At 41.0% G+C, this 17,126-nt stretch overlaps 1 protein-coding gene across 4 annotated transcripts in view; it reads right to left on the bottom strand.

Annotated features, from left to right (window-relative positions):
* The window catches only part of LOC125711804 (spectrin beta chain, non-erythrocytic 4-like), a 77,621-nt gene that overhangs the window by 7,070 nt on the left and 53,425 nt on the right, over positions 1–17,126 (bottom strand). For all 4 annotated transcript variants that reach the window (XM_048981113.1, XM_048981112.1, XM_048981115.1 and 1 more), the window contains 13 exons: positions 14,600–14,863; positions 10,966–11,190; positions 10,332–10,421; positions 9,873–10,151; positions 9,170–9,300; positions 7,016–7,220; positions 5,048–5,293; positions 4,582–4,716; positions 3,779–4,023; positions 3,078–3,216; positions 2,403–2,487; positions 1,459–1,655; positions 3–781 (listed from right to left, as the gene is read on the bottom strand). In XM_048981113.1, the coding sequence (XP_048837070.1) occupies positions 3–781; positions 1,459–1,655; positions 2,403–2,487; positions 3,078–3,216; positions 3,779–4,023; positions 4,582–4,716; positions 5,048–5,293; positions 7,016–7,220; positions 9,170–9,300; positions 9,873–10,151; positions 10,332–10,421; positions 10,966–11,190; positions 14,600–14,863 (3,020 nt within the window). The remainder of the gene's footprint in view (positions 1–2; positions 782–1,458; positions 1,656–2,402; positions 2,488–3,077; positions 3,217–3,778; positions 4,024–4,581; positions 4,717–5,047; positions 5,294–7,015; positions 7,221–9,169; positions 9,301–9,872; positions 10,152–10,331; positions 10,422–10,965; positions 11,191–14,599; positions 14,864–17,126) is intronic.

Raw genomic sequence — 17,126 nt, 5'->3', positions numbered from 1 at the left:
ACCCAGCAGAACGTTTATCCGAGTGATCTCTGGTCGTCTCTTGCTCACTTGAGTCTTGCCTCTCAAGCCGTGGCCGGTCTCTACGGCGAGAATCATGACCGTGACCCTCCTGCTCACTAGACGTCTGCCGCTCTAAACGGCGTTCGTGACGCTCTCGCCAAACTTCTTGGGGCAGCTCATCGCGTCGGGCTTGAATTTCCTGTTCGCTGGAAGCCTGTCTTTCCAAATGCCTTTCTCTCCGATAGTGATCCATCTGGGGGTCAGAACGGCTGCTACGGGGGTCCCTTGGTTGTTCAGTGGTTATTAGTTCTCGACCAGATTCTCTCATTACCACATTAGCCAAGACCATCTCACCTTCCCTCTCCCGTCCCCTGTCTTGATCCTTTTCCCTCTCTGATTTATGCATTTCTAGCAAGGGCCTTACAGCTTCATGGACATGATCAATCTTGGGCTGCAAACGTTCAGGCCTAAGGTCTTGCCGCACATAAGCGACCTTTGCTTCCCCGCTGGTTGTTGCTCGCAAATCTATCCCTCGGTAACTGGAGCCATTCATGACCGGTGTGTAGTTAGCCACTGTCGAACCAAGTTTTCTGACCAGAGAGACTGGGGATTCCAGGGACTGTCTCTCAAACTTGGGCTCAGGCTTCTCATAGATTGTCTGCCGTATCAGGGAGGAGGTGGTGCTCCGATTGGGGGACGCTTCCTGGGGGTCCAAGAAAACCTTCCGGCCCAGTAGTGGCGTTGGAGGAAGTTTGCTCTGTTCCGCTTTCAACTTCTCAACCTGGGGTGATGGAAAGACAATCATTACACTATAGCTTCATGGGAGTTATCAGCTGTTCTCTTGTTAGAATCTTGGTATCTGTAAGGAATAATGCTTTTTGACCACGTGTGACAGGATTTTATGACTAGCTCCTCAGGGAATTCCACAAGCTAATGCAAAAAGACATGAATGGGTCTATCTGGAGTCCCCAATGAGGTAGGTGCTAGAGTCCCCGGTGTGGTAGGGGTAAGAGTTCTCAGTGTGGTAGGTGCTACAGTCCCCGGTGAGGTACTGTAAGTGCTAGAGTCCTTCGTGAAGTAGGTGCTAGAGTCCCCGGTGTAGTCCTTTACCGAGAACGCGGGTGGTTCCCACATTTTTGGTGGTAATTTATTATTATTATGATAATAAAAATAATATATATTTTTAACTGGTTCAATTAAATTTTTTTCTCTGTGCTTATTGTTAATTCTTGTATGCTTATTTGAATTCCTTTCTTTTAAATCTCTGTAAGGCACTTTGCAAACCCTGTGGTTAAAAGAGTGCTATATAAATAAAGACTGATTGATTAATTGATTGATCTGGCAGCCTTACAGCCCTGGGTGACTTGTCTGTATATGTTATACCCATACAATTAATAAGCAAGAAGAAAGCAATAATGGTTAGATGTGTGAATCAGGAAGATTAAGAGTCTTCCGTACCGTAGTTAGCCGGCGTAGCGAGCTGAAGCGCTCTTCCCAAGTGGCAGCGGCCTTGCGGAAGGCTTCATGCCGTCGGATCAGCTGCTCCACCTCGTCCACGCTGTTACCAAGCTCGCTGCTGTTGATGAAGGGCTCCTGGGCTGTTAGCCAAGCCTCTGCCACCACGGCTTCCTGGGCAAACTGGTGTACCTCAAGCACTGCAGAAGTAACAGAGGGCAAGACAAGCATATATATCGTCTGTGTCATCCAGGATAATCATCATATTTATGCATGTTTTCTGCCTTTCTCTAGGCATTTTCTACCCTTTTTAGGGATAATACTGGCACAACAACATCCACCTATAATGATTTCTAATCGGCTCACTGTGCTAATGTCACTTTATTAGCTTTTGAAATATTGAAATCTTGCAAAGTTTCACGGCATGCTCTGATTGCCTGATATTTCAGCGGATCTAATTTTAATTCCTTGGATGTATCACCAAATTTCATTCAAATTCTGGAATTCAGAAGGAACTGGATGTTTTCCATTCGTTTTGATTGTTTATTCTGAGGTACCAAAGTCTGCATGTGTTATAAAAAGATTTTTAATATTTTGTGATAGATTTTCCATATTGCAAACCCAGCCTAATGTCAATAAATAATAAAAAATATATACATATTAAATAAAGCACTTGCAAAGAAAAGCATAACAACGTTTATTTTCACTTCCTATTGTCAGGTGACATAAATTGATGTTGAAATTAATGTAAAAAAATATCAGGTCAACTTTCGTAATAATTAAATGAAATGCCCTGATATAAATCTGTGCAAATGCAATCATTTCACACTTTTACCTAAATGGTGAACATGTTCCAAATAATGTTTCTGTCTTAAAGTTCTTCATGCTCCACAACGATATATCATCACGCTGCTATATAACAACATGCCAACACATAAAATACTCACGGTGTTGTAGAAGCTCCCAGTGCTTGTCCCATTTTTCAGTGAGCTCTTTCTGCTTAGCCACAATCCTATCTAATTTCTCCTTTATCTAAAAATCCAAACAGTCAACATGCAGATTAGCATAATCCATAACTATCCACCCAGATGAAACCCACAGCCTAAGAGGTGTAAGACCATTGTTCTGCCCCATAACTACAATAACGTCATAAAAAAAAAACAATCTAGAACTCGTGGCCATAGGTGGAAATTAGCGGGAGAACATTTTAAAATGAATTTGAGAAAGCACTTCTTTACACTTGTAGTTACAGTATGGAATAGTCTTCCTGTTAGTGTAGCCCAAGCTAAAACCCTGGGTTCCTTTAAATCAGAGCTAGATAAGATTTGAACAAGTCTGAGCTATTAGTTAAGTTCTTCCTAAATGAGCTTGATGGGCCGAATGGCCTCCTCTCGTTTGTAAATTTCTTATGTTCACTCACATGCACACACGCTAAGGACAGTTCAAAGGATGCCAATTAAGATAACTGCATGCCTTTGGACTTCAGGAGAAAATCTTGCAGAACATGTAGAACCTTCAAATTCCATACAAGCAGAGGTTCAAAATCTCAGCCGTGGTGGAATGCGGCCACTATGCTGTCGCACACTGTTATCGTTAAGTGATATGCGACTGTCGCCTGTCACCTCTTCAGCTGCAGGGTTGCGAGCTGCCAGAAGCGTCTTCCCCATTTCCACACACTGGATCACACTCTTGTTGCGTGCCTCGATTTCACACTTCAGGCTCTGGTGGTAGTTCATCAGAACCTCCACCGAAGAAACGTCCCTAAAGAAGCCAGGGAGCATAATTCCTGTTATTTGTGCACTGTGTTGTTTTTTTTTCAATGGTACAACCAGAAGAAAGCTCAGGATAATGTTTTAAGTGACAGTTACTCAGACTTTCTCAGGCATCGAACCTAGAATAATGAATGCTGAGGGACGTAAATCAACATCAGATACGACCCAACTTGCTGCAGAGTTGGTAACTGTAGACATTTCAAGGAGGAAATAATGAACTGAATTGTCAGAAAATATTATGGTGGAAAATCTGTCATCATTTTAAATATAAGAATTCGATTTACACAATGCCAGATAGGTGAAATATCCATCTCTAAGGTCTCATTGGCTTTAATTGATGAAACAGCTTGCTTGTGCCTTAGATGTCTGAAGTTTATTCAGGATCTATGGGGAGGCACCAATCCTCATCAAATATTGCATCCCTTATTCATTCAGGAGTATCCTTCAGTGTTACAGTTATATATGTCATGCATTTTTTTCAGTCTGAGCTTAAGCTTGAGCTTCTTTGATAGTCTTCTTCCAAAAATGATGTGTTTAAATGCTATTGGTACCTGGGCTTTTCTCCTGTCCCAATCTGGCAGATGATGCCGTCCATCCAGATAAGTAGGTCACGCACCACACCAAAAAAGCGCAGCTTGTCTGTCACAGTGGTAATCTGCACACGGCACTCATCGCATACATTCAGCAGCTCCTTCCAGGACAGCATCACTTCCTGTTCCTTGCAGGCAATAGCCTCTGCTTTTTCACCTGCATAGACAGTCCTAAGTTGGGCAGCACTTTCTTGTAACTGCCGCACCTGTGCGTGAAGATTAACCATCTTTTAATTGATTTCTGTCAATCAGTAGCTTTGCTTTGATTCGCTAGGGGCACAAACCGAGTAGTGATTAAATAAATATGACCAGTATCTCTTTCACAAAAGTAAAAACTTAAGGAAACTTAGCAAATCTAAAATCTAAAGAAATCTAAATTTAATAAATATGGTTAGCAAATGTACATTTTCCGTAGCGTAATACTATGTTCAAAGTTACAGACAATCCCCAGGTTATGTACAGTATGAGATCCATTCCCTAAGACTCCCTTTAGGTCGGTAAAATTAACATACGGTACTGTACTGCACTGTGCCTCAAGCCGACAAGCCGATGAAGCTGCGTGATGTTTTCACGAGTGTCACAAAGTAGCGTGTGCGTCCGTTATTACAAACCGTTATATTTAACCCAAAGTTTTTATATAAAATGCTTCATGGCATTCTGCTCATAAGTATGAGTTAGGTGTTCTTAACCTGGGGACTGCCGGTATTTCCGACCACTGCACGACACAGATCGTGACTCAGTCTGTGCCTGTCGAGCGTGCTCACCTGGGTGATGAGCAGCTGAATGTCCTGCTCAAAGGTGTGCATGAGCCTTTGCAGTGTGCTGGTGTTGGCTGTACCTTCCTGACATGCCCGCACCTCAGGTAACCTCCTCTGCTTGTCCGCGATCTGGACCAAAACCTACAACCCAAGACAATCGCCTTCACTCACTTCTGCTCACATCTGGAGGATCGATTTATGTCATTAGAGCTTCTGACTCAGAAACACAACTAAATATTACTGTAACAAGACAATTAACAAATCAACATCCACCCATCCATTTTCTGCACCCTTTTGTCCTATTCAGGATCATGGGAGGGGTCCAGAGCTTATCCTAGAAAATATGGGCGTAAGGAAGAGAATAGCCAACCCATCGCAGACTAATCAATATGTAACTAATAAGTAGCATAATAACATAATATTTAAAATGGTACAAATACTCCTGACACATTCTCGTTACATGATAGTATACCTCCCGGGCGTCTGCAAAAAATTTGTGCAGCTGGTGTGATGCAGCTAGCATCTGTGCTCGCGTCTCCATCAGTTCCAACAAATCAGCCCAGGCCTCGTTCACGCCATCCTTCCACTCTGCAATGGTAGCTGCATCGGCGTGACCATAGTCAATGAGCTCATCCACCATCTGGTTCACAGCTGTCACCCTCTCCTGACCCAACATGCCCGTCTCCGTGGCGAACTCTGTGAACTTCTCCTGTAGAATCTGAGAATTTCAACAGGAACAATAAGGATTTATGAATGGATCCGTCTGTTTGTAAAGCAAAACGTTCTGTCAGTGACAAATATTAACTTAAAAATTTTAAGCAAACATCCATCAATCTTCCAACCCATTAGCCTAGTCAGGGGGTCATGGGGGGGCACAAGACCAGGGTATTCCCTCTGTGGGGTGCCAGTCCATTACAGAGCACATGCAAGGCAATTTAGAGATAAATAAGCCAACTCCAGAAGAAAACCCACACAGCGAATGGAGCGAAACAGGATTTAAACTTAAATATTAAAGGGACCCTATTATGCAAATTTTCCCATTTATTTTTATTTTTCTCATCTCTATTCACCCTCTGTCTGAAATGCTTTGCTAGAGCCTTAAGCCCCACCCCCAATGAGCCAAGTGTGCTCCGATTGGTCAGTATGTCTGATTGGTCAGTTTGTCTGATTGGTCAGTTTGCCTGATTGGTTAGTTTGTCTGATTGGTCAGTTTGCCCTACATGTCTTGCAGTCTGCAGACAGATCCCTGCAGATAGACGGCCAATTAGCAATATAAAGCGAGGCGACCTCACAGTGTCGCGGAAATCAGGACTGGAATCCTGATGAGGTGCTTCAAAACAGATTATAGAAAAGTTGTTTCTGTAGTGAGAGTTACTCCCTTCGGCGTGTATTTTAGGTCTTAAATTCTTGCGGACCATTTACATGTGCCTAAAGCTAGATAACACACTAAAAGAAAAGAAATATATAATAATAGGTCCCCTTTAAATAACTGGACCAACATCCCGTCCTGGTCGGATGAGGCAATGCTGTCACCCACTGAGCCTCCATGCTATTACACAACCCATTCAATTTTATCTCTGCACTGCTTTTAACAAGAAGCATTGTCACGAAACACTTTAAAGGATCCAGAGCTCCCCCAAGAATAAGCTTGAGTTGACAGCAGAAAAGAAAACTCCCTCAGAGAGGGGAAGCAACCTTGAGAGAAACCGGAGGTAAGGAGAAGCCCATTAACCTCTGGCCAGCATTTCACAGTGCAAGTAACCAATTAATCCATTAATCAAATACATTAATCTTGCATATATTCCTCTTTAAACTGAATTAAAATGAATGAAAATATTTTCAAAATGGGCATTTGATTATATTAAGGTATGAAGGTTACTTTGAAGGTATATAGAGAACAAGCTCAGTGCAGATTAACAACAATTCAATTGTTTTACTATTATAAACCTGGCTTATTCTATATGAAATACCCCATGTGCCAGACAGAACATGTTTTTTCAACGGAGATTGTTTCCATCCAGAGATGGATTCCAATGAAAAGGCCACTCATACACGTCTTGGTGTTTCCTCATCATCAAATCAAAGGATCCGCCATGTCCACTCGTTTTTTTAAATTACTAATTTAGAGATAAATTACATAAGAGCCTTTTACCCCCTCCCAAGATTTTCTCTTTTCTGCATCAACACTTCGGAGAGCCAAAATTAGACAGCCTGTCCACACGGTCGGGGGGGGCGTTGAGACTTGGCAGGTTTGTGGGAAAAGGTCAGAATTGTTTTCTGCAGCATTACTATCTCTGAAGACTGGAAAAATGAAATCATTTTAGCGATTTTTCCCCCCTCACGCTAAGGATTACTAATACAACTCCCTGTAGGCCGAGCAGTAATCCAGTATAGAATAACTCTGCGTTTGACAGTAAAGCTGCCGACGTTTTACACTGACCGTGACATGCTCGTAATCCTGTCCGAGCTCAGGGGAGCTAGCCACCACCTCACGCTCTGCGATCCATTGCTCCAGTTCGTCCACTTCACGGTTTAGCTGGTAGAGCCAGTATTGCTGCTCTAGCCTGGACTTGTGCTCTTCGACGAGGTCCTTCAGCGATACATATAGTCGGTCCACCTGAGATTGCCGCTTGCTAATCTGCTCGCTGCCATAGAGGTACAGTAAAAACGTTCAACACATTGGATCGTCACAAGTGAAACAGCATAATACAAGTAAAACTGCATCACTCAATGTTTCGACTGCAAAGAGCAAGATGCCTGGACTACAGGTTTCTACTTTCAATTGACATTTGGTTGGACTCTCACGATGTCCAATGGACTTGTTCTCTGAAAATCCACCATCACTGTTCTCATTCCTCATATCTCTTCCTTCACCCAGCTACATGATTTCTTTAGCTGGGTTTTGAATATTTATTTCATAACTTAAAAAAAAAAGTTGTTTGTAAATCATTAATTTTTTAACCGATTTTTGGCAACATTCACATATTAATCTTTATAATATATATATATATATATATATATATATATATATATATATATATATATATATTATCTACATTAATCTAAATATGTAGATTTGTTCTGATGACATCACCCAAAGTATTTTTGTAAATTTTACTACAAAAAAGTAAACTTACGTCAAATTAGGCAGAAGAATTAAGATTACAGTTAGAATTAAGAACACAAGAGTAATAAGAAATTTGTTTACATCTCATTTCTGTATATTCAATTGCATGCAGTCAGACAGTGAAAGATGGTGGCAGACAAAGCAGTGAAATTTTTTGGGAACAAGTGTTTATACTCAAATATCTACACATCCTTGTATCTAACACAGAGTTACAATGAGCCAAAGGGCACAAAGCAAAGGCTCGACACACTCAGGGCCAGATTTCAGTCTATTGCATTTCATATACATGTGCACACTAAGGGCAATTTCAAGACACCGGATCCCTTAGCTGCATGGTTCTGGATGGTGGGAGGAAACTGGATTGCAAGAAGGTTATGAAACGCAGAGAGATCTTGAAAACTCCACATCGAATCAGCAGCAGAAATAGACCCCGGTACTGCGAAGGCGTGGAACAGAGAGCTAATCAGTGAGTTACTGTGCTGCCCTATTCGCTGCGTTTTTTGATTAATAAATCAATGTTTGTTACTATTAACGTCGTTCTGAGACGTTCAGTACAAACAAATTCAAAACAATGGCGGTAAGGAGACCTCCCCTGTGTTTATATTCTGCAATTCTAAAAACACTTCACATTTAATTTTTTTAGGAGATGTTCTTGTTGTAAGTGACATAGAAGGGAAGAAATTTTGGATCCCTGTAGCAAGTGAGGGTTAAGTCTTGAAGTAGGGCTGAAGAGCAATATGATTATTGTGCTGGCGATAGGTTTGAAGTCATGACCTTCCCTAACATGCTGAGCTAAACACTGCTTCACAAAGGCAGCTGCGTTGGCTTTTTTTTTTACAGAGCTCATTCATCCAGTGACAATAATAATGATTTTTGCATGTGTTGCTGTATATGAAAAAATACAATTACTTCTCTAATGTGTCTGCAAACTTTAAAATAACATTTTTTTCTTTTGGATTTTACACTATATTATGTAATGTCAGAGTGATGGCAGATGTATAATTTTTATATGAATAATTAAAAAACAGTCTTACATAATAAAAAACAGCTATACATAAACATGAAGTGCATTGTTTATCTTGTAACTATTATCTGGCAAAGTATTAAAGGTGTTGATTATTGAATTCAATTTAATTCAATTCATTTTAATATGGTGCCTTTTTACACAACAGTTGCGGCAAGGTGCTTTAATTGGGTGTGTTGTGATACATTACAACATCACTACGACTGAATAATAAAAAAAAGATGCAAAAAATGAATTATTCAAGGTGTATTTTGACTTTACCTCTTTAATCTGCAACACAGTCTGCAGATTCCCCTGCTTAAACACACCTAATAAACCTAGCAATTAGCTGGTGAGCGAATAGAGCAGGGAAATTTACAAATTGTGTTGCAGACCGGCCCCTCAGGACTGGGATTGGGGAACCCTGATTTGGAGTAATCAACACAAATGACTTTTGAAAGTACCTGTCTGGATGGCCCAGTTCCAGGAGCTGTCTGCATTGCTGAGAAAGAAGGCCTATGGTCTCTGCATAGTCCTCGACGGTTTGCTCCAAAACGAGGTGTTTCTTCAGAAGCTTCAGAGTGCTGGGCTCGTCCTGGGGAACGATCCATTAGACACAGCATTACTAGGAGCTATACCTGCTTAAGGAGTCAGTGACTGATCATTGATGTTTGACTGATACCGTATTTTTTTCCGATACACTGTAAGGGCAGAATACATCATGTATAGTAGCTTTTTGATATACAGACGCTCCCCGGGTTACGATGGTCAATGTTGTGATTTTTTTACTTTTTTACTTAATGTTTTTCACTTTCAGTACATTATTCAATAAATTACCGGAGATATTGAACATTGTATTATAAAACATGCTTTGTGTTAATGATTTTGTCGAACTGTGAGCTAATGTAAATTTTCTAAGCATGTTTTTAAGGCTAGGCTATGATGTTTCTTAAGTGTACTGTATTAAAATCCATTTTTTGCCTTCTGATATTTTCACCTTACGATAAGTTTATCGGAACGTAACCCTATCGTAAGCTGGGGAGAGGCTCCGTTTCATCTGTGTCAAACACAAGAAAAATCTGTATCTCAGTGAAAAATATTGTCATTGACCCCCTCAACCCACATCTATAAATATGTAGAGGAACCAATGCATCCATCTTATCTTACCTTGCCTTTCTCCTCATTCATCATGTGAAGCTCCTGCTCACTCAGCCAGGCCTCCACTTCAGCTACGTCAAAGTAGTATTGCTGCGCTTGGTACATAGCGTCCAGATTCTGCTGTCTCTGCTCGGTCTCTAGTCGCAGAGTGTCCCACAGGTGCTGCAACCTCTCTAGACTGGCCCGTACGCAATCTACCTCAGGGCTTCTGATGGAAGCGATGAGCCCTGCCCGCTCGAGCACATCTTCCATCCGGACCTGGTGTGCCTGCAACTCGCGTTGCAGATTCTGGGAAATAATGGCAAACAATGCAAAGTTGGTGGAGTTATGCAGATCCCACACCATGCTTTTTCTGTTTAAGGGGAAAAAAACATTCAAATGGCAAGATGTGTTTTTTTGTCATTCCCCAGCTTCAGTGTCTACAGAGCAGATAGCAGGCCCCTTCTGGCCACGGGCATAATTCCTTGCCTGATTCTTTTTCATGAGCTGCTGGACAGCTTGCAGACTGTTCCCATGCTCCATGGAAGTGGCCATTGGGAGACGCTCCTGGACCCAAAGCTTCAGAAACAAAATAAAAATACGTAAGACATTTAATATTATTATCTGAGTGTAGGTATGCCTGTTTTAATTACTTTTTCATCTGATTAAATTTTGCATTTTTATTTAGGGGCAGCGTCGGCGGGACTTGTACTGTACCTATCCCTATGATAGCCATAGCACCCCCTTAGCACCCCCAGAAATATTTGTGGTTTATTAAGATTTTTCTTTTTATTTTTAATTTATGAATACTGCAATTGAATATCTTACCTTGTGTTTAACACTGAATATCATAGTAACTGTCGCAGAGCGGCTGTTTGTGTACGCATGTTTGTACACGCGTGTTGGGGGTGGTGCAGTGGAAATTAAACTGTGGAGATCAATGGAACATTAAGGGGAAGCCCTAAAGTTCAGAGCACCCTTGCTGAAAAGTCAAACACCCCACAGTGCCCACAAAAGACAACCTCTTACACCGCCCCTGATCAAAAGCCCATGCACCAAGTTATGATGATTAAACATGATAAAATAAAGGTCAAATACAGCTGATATGGATAGAATCACTCACGATCTCGTCCTCCAGGTCCCGGGCCACTTGGTGCACCTCCTTGGAGGCCAGCAGGATTCGTCGGCGCTCCTTGAGTGGCTCGATGAGGCGTACAATGCGTGTCTCCACCATAGACTGCTTGTCTGACATACTGTCCCTGGTCAGGGCCTGCTGGGGAATGGCGGCTGCCTGGACCTGCAGCTCCCCCACCTCCCTGTACCAATCCTCCATCTGAGACTCCATGGTCTGGACCCCCAGAATCAAGACGGATAATGAAAAAGAAACTTAGATTCAGAGAAGCACAGCTAACAGAAGTGAACACCACTGTAAGTATATACAGTACTGTGCAAAATGTTTAATGGTATTTATCTGGGTAGTATGTGCACGTTTACTCAGAACAAAAAAAACAACACAATATAATATCAGAACATATACAAATTAGAAGCGATATAACAAAAATTTGTGAAAACGTCTTCCATTCATTGAGGAGTTCCGGACATCTTGTCGGATGGCTAGATGAACAGTGCTTCAGCTCCTAAACCTCTCCTCAGGGGCACCCCAGCCATTCCCTGCATCCATTAAATCTAAACACCAGCACATTTAATTAATTAATTAAATTAGAAAAGTCAATGAGATACTGATTAGCTATACGAGGTGCGTTAGTGGTTGGGTCAAAAAAACACCAGGGTGCATTGGATGGTCGCTGCAGATTCTGGGGTGATTTTAGCAGAGGTTTTGAAATGGCTAAGCTAACACACTTTAGCAGGTATAATATCATAGTTTTATATCAACATGAAATAAAACATTTTCCCTGGCTGCCTAAGACTTTTGTACAGTACTGTATATTTATATATAAATCAGACATTTTTCCCATCATTTATTAACCTGCAACAAGCTAAATTCAAGAAAAAAAAATACATAATTAGTTAGACAACCCATTAAAAAATCTACAACACCTTGGTTGCGAAAATATGCACACCTTTTTAGGAAAATGAAACCACCACATTGAAAATCATCAAGTTAGCAGACGCTTCCCATAGACGAAGATGATTCTGATTTATCCCAGATAAGAACCAACTATGCCTGTTCCTGAGTTTCTTAAAACATTTGCGTACTGCTGGGATAGCCGTGATTTGTAAGGAGCAGACGAGACCATCTATATCGCCATGTTACTGAAATGTACCAATTAAGAGAGAGATATAAAAGAGTATCAAATGCATTGAAGGTTCCCAAGAAGCTTTTGAGCAACTTGCAGGGATTTCTGACAGGTATCAGTCACTGGTTATATGTGACAACGATCTCCTACTGCATTTGTCTGGGCTACAGGATAGGGCGGCAAGATGGAAGCCATTTCTCAAAAAAAAAAATATATATATCCAAGCACATCTTGTGAGAAAAAAAAATCATTCAATCACCCCAAACCATGTGGGAAATTGTCTTATGGTGTGGTGAGACAAAGGGAGCCTATTTGGATTGGATCCAAGAGATGAATGGCATGAAGACAAGAAAGTCCATCATCCAAAGCACCCAACACCCTATTGTGAAAAGTGGTGGCAGCACAATTCTGCTTTAGGGCTGCGGGACACGGGATACGGGCTCTAGATGGGTCAATGACTTTCACTTTCCAACATGACCCAAAGCAAACACCCAAGTCAACCAAAAATGGCTACAGAAAAGGAACATCAAAGTCTTGGAGAGCCTCAGGCAGATACCGGACCTCATTGCCACAGAAAATCGGTGGACTGACCTAACTTACAACGACTCTCCTGGGAGATCCCCCAGGCAACTTGAAGGAGCTTTAAATTCTTTTGCGGAGAAGAGCCGGATAAAACTACAGTCTGCAAGTATGCAAAGTCGTCAGAGACATATTAACGAAGGCTTTCTGCTGTAATAAATGTCAATGGTGCTTCTGCAAAGTATTAGTTGGGGGGAAGGAGTGCATAGGATGTTGTAGGTTTTTTAATTCCGATTATTTGTCGTATTTAATTACGTTTGTTTGTTACAAGGTCGTATTAAAGATGGAAAAATGTATGATATGATTGTTCTTGATTTTTGGCTTTACATCAGAAAATATGCAGCTTCAAAAAGGCATGTACATTGTTACATCCACTGTATATACATTGTGATCAGTACTCTGCAAAAGTCTTAACCAGAGCTAGATTCTCTTTAAAGCTGTGCATCTGGGCGGTACGTGTATTACTGCTAAAAAAAAAAAATCTATATCACAACATATACAAATAAACAGATCACTAAAAAGCATTCTCCAAAAAGATAGTAACATCTTCTTGTACGGTGAGAAGAACGTAGCTTTGGTTCCCAAAACTTTGCTCGAGGTCCATATATTTGTTAAATTTCACCTCCAGCTCACTTCATTAGTTAAATTAATTAGGTGCATGAGGTATTGATTAGGCAAAAAGACATTTTTTCTGGTAATATGGGAGGTTATTGATGTACTATGATAATAAACATCTAAAATGATACCGAAAAAAATAGGTCTACCTCAGTAACCACATTAGTAGTTTGAAGTCCTTCTAGATGTTGAGCATCTAAATAGCACAGGTATTTAAAAACCGAAGCATGAACGAAAAGTAACTGCTATGTAGTTTGGAAGGAAAGTAGAAAATTATGTAAGAATAACATTCTTGCTGGATCATTCATTACTAGTTTAAATCCTCAACAAATAAACATCTGACCTTCTAAGGTGAACAGTATGACAGCAAACTGTGTGGATTTTGCACAGTTCTCGGGTATTTGTGTATAAGTCAAAGACTCACAATGATTTTAGGTCTGTCTCAGAAAAATAACAAAAAGGAGAGATGTGGATGTTAAATGGTTAAAGACAGCAATCAGATGGGAGAAAAGATGGAGCAAAACAAAAATGTACTGTACCCCTCATGAAGTTCGGTGGGTGGCAGGGATACAAACCATAATTTCAGGATAAAAAGGTACTCAAAGCAGTTCATAGGACCAGCATGCTCTAAGAAAAAAATGACATGCATAAATTGTACGTATGTTTAGTGATTTGCAGTGAAGTGGTACTATGAACACACAACCAAACATCTGCTTAAATCTGCTTCATCAAATAAATTATGTAATGAATACACACAATAGATGAACCTTTCAGTGTTGTTCACTGCCTCACCTTTCCAGCACTGGGGGCTGGAATTCTGCCTCTGTTTTGTGTGTTTGTCTGTCTGGGCTTGTGTGTCTGATGTTTGCTTAGTCTTCCTACGCTGCATGACTTTACTACTGTTTACTACATTGCTTAGAAGTACACCATACTAATTCATCTGATGAACATAAATGTTACTCATGCCTTCTTAAATTGCACAAGAAGAATTCAGATCCATGGGACCAAATTTGTCATTACTGTCAATATTAAACATTCAGTACTAAATAAGTTTTCCCTATCCACTTAAACTATATCATATTAAAAAGATAAATAAATCAGTTTGCTATTAAGGTTCAACTGAAGTGTAAGTCATCTCTAAAGCAGTGTTTCCCAATTTGGTCCCTGGGGAGCCATAACCGGTCCATGTTTTTGCTCCCTCGCAGCTCCCTACCAGACAGTCCACGTTTTTGCTCCCTCCCAGCTCCCAGAATTGGGAAACACTGCTCTTTCTTGCAACAAAAACATTTTAAAGGAAATGAAGACCTGAAGTTTCTTTAGCTGCTTGTTGACACTGGTTAGGTCCGGGCTTTGATCAAGATGTGAAAGCTGGCCTTCCAAATGGGACAGTCGCTGGTCCAAACTAGAGTAGTTCTGAACAAGTAGGTCAGCCTTGTTTGCTTCAAAGAGCTGCCGAGCTTTAGCCTGGGTGGTGCTTTCCAGGTCCTGCCAACATTCCCGAATCTCCTCCAGCTTTCGCTGAACGACGGACTTCAGCTCAGGTTTCTCCTGAATGAGCTGCTGACCTTCCTGAAGAAAATAAAACACAGATTTATGAAAAAAAAAAAATAAATCAGAAGATATGCTACATCTATAGTGCTATGCTAAGAAATTGCTAACTCGGAAGTCAACTGAACCAGGTCCTGGAGCCTGGCCCAGGTAACACAGGGTAGAAAGCTACGAGAGATCCTCGATGGGATGCCAGGGCACATTCACACAGATAATCACACACTATGGGCAATTTACAAATGGCATTTCACCTATCTGCATGCTTTTAGACATCAGCGGGAAACAGTTTTAATGTATTTCATTATCAAAAACACAACTCACGCTTGGTGCATGATCATCACCAACCTGCAATGTATGTTTTTCCTGTTACATATATATTTATGAAAATGACATATTATGAATGTCACGGTCAATTACAAATGCTTTAACTGACCTGTGATGTTTGAGCTATTTAAGAGGATAAACATTTAAAACAAGTAACTTGTTTATTTTACTAATGACATTAAAAGTTTAACATAAAATCATAAGGGATGTGTAATGTTATTTAAAAATGCACAATGTTACGACTGAATACAATTTCTGTCACTGTACCAGCATACATTAGCAAACTGAAAAAACAGGAAGCAAATAATTATTAATGGTAGATTAAATGCACTCCATGGATAATATTTAGTTCAGCCTTGCAGTTTACATAATATTCTATCTGTATTCTCTCCCCAGCTATGCGTCTCAGTTCTACCTGCTCACCCATTGCTCCTCCCTTACTGCGATGCTAGCAGAAATATGAGAGTGTCAGGAACAGTGGATGTTCCAAGGAGACTAATATGGAAAGTGGATGGGGGGAGGTGGGGGGTAATGCACCGCAGGACGACGTGTGCGCTGTGTGCAGAGCCAAAGGGCATTCTGCAAGACTGGAGGAAAAACAAAGTTTGTAAGTTATGTTATTTTTATATACAGGATCAGTCCAAAGATTGGACACGCCAAGCCACCTGCAAAGGAGAGTAATAGTGCCCCATCACATGACCTGGCCACCTAACCTAAACAGGGAGGAGTTTGACCAGGGAGTGAAGGAAAAGCGGCCAATGAGTGCTCAACATATATGTGGGACCTCCTTGAGGACAGCTGGAAAAGCATCACAGGAGGCCACCTCATAAAGCTGGCGTAGAGGAGACAGTAGGGTCAGCCAGTCCCTGGAGCAATTGAGGTTAAGGGCCTTTCTCATGGGCCCAATATTGGAATAACTCTGCCAACTCAGGGATTTGAACCAGCAACATACTGAGTCCCAACTCACATAACTGCCTTCCAACAAATTGACGGTTTAATACTTTTAAGTCAGTACTTTTTTTGGTCATTTTATAGTTTTGATGTATTTGTGTGGCTAGGATATGTTAAATCTATGCCAGTGCATAACAGAACTAATCTCCTTGACTTGTCGTAAAATTACTTCATAATTTAGAAACCACAGAAACCATGGCTGTCGATTTTGTGTCATGTATGATGCTCTAACAAATCCAACAAATATTCTTAAGAAATAACACCTACTGTATGTGTTTTCTGAACATTCTGCACATGTGGTAAATATAGTTTATCTTGTGCAAACCCTTCCATCCCTTCATTTAGATATTGTACTGTATCTCTGCCCCCGTTAACATTTACATTGTTCTTATCCCGCAGTTCGTCACTCAGCTGCTAATTACATGAACTTGTGATCCTGATCTCCAATTTCCCTCCAAATGCCCACGTCTATCTCAATCACTTGAAATATACTGCTTTCTTTCATCACTTCTTTCACCTTGTGATATCTAAGTCTTTCTCTACATCCAGCCATGGAGTTCTGGCAAGAAAATGAATCACTCTCAACAGACACAACAAAGATACCCATCGCAGAATGGAAATGTCCTTACATGTAGCCACTTGTCCCTCACAAGAAGATGCAAAACTCCATATTAGCAGATGATAGTGACTCATGCCAGGATGAAGACAGAGTACACTCAGTCATCAGTACAGCCCGGAAGACCGAGAATGTTCTCTCAACTCCAGAGTAATACTTCAATAATTTCCTGAACCTGCCTAAGTGTTCCTGCATCTCATTCCTCCTGTTCACCTTTCACTGGGTGGTATCCATCCATGCGTCTGGCTGTGAGGGGCCTGGAGCCTATCCCAGGCAGCACTGGGCACAAAGTTCAAAACCCTACTATTGGTTCGATAGTTGGCACAAAGTTTTTATTTATTTTTTTCTACCAAGCAACTTTCATCAAATCCTATACTTGATCAAGGTTATTAC

This window comes from Brienomyrus brachyistius, chromosome 17 (genome assembly GCF_023856365.1).
Source record: "Brienomyrus brachyistius isolate T26 chromosome 17, BBRACH_0.4, whole genome shotgun sequence".
NCBI classification, from domain to species: Eukaryota; Metazoa; Chordata; class Actinopteri; order Osteoglossiformes; family Mormyridae; genus Brienomyrus; species Brienomyrus brachyistius.
The sequence above is the reverse complement of the archived record's forward strand: the minus strand, read 5'-3'. Positions and strand labels throughout refer to the sequence as shown.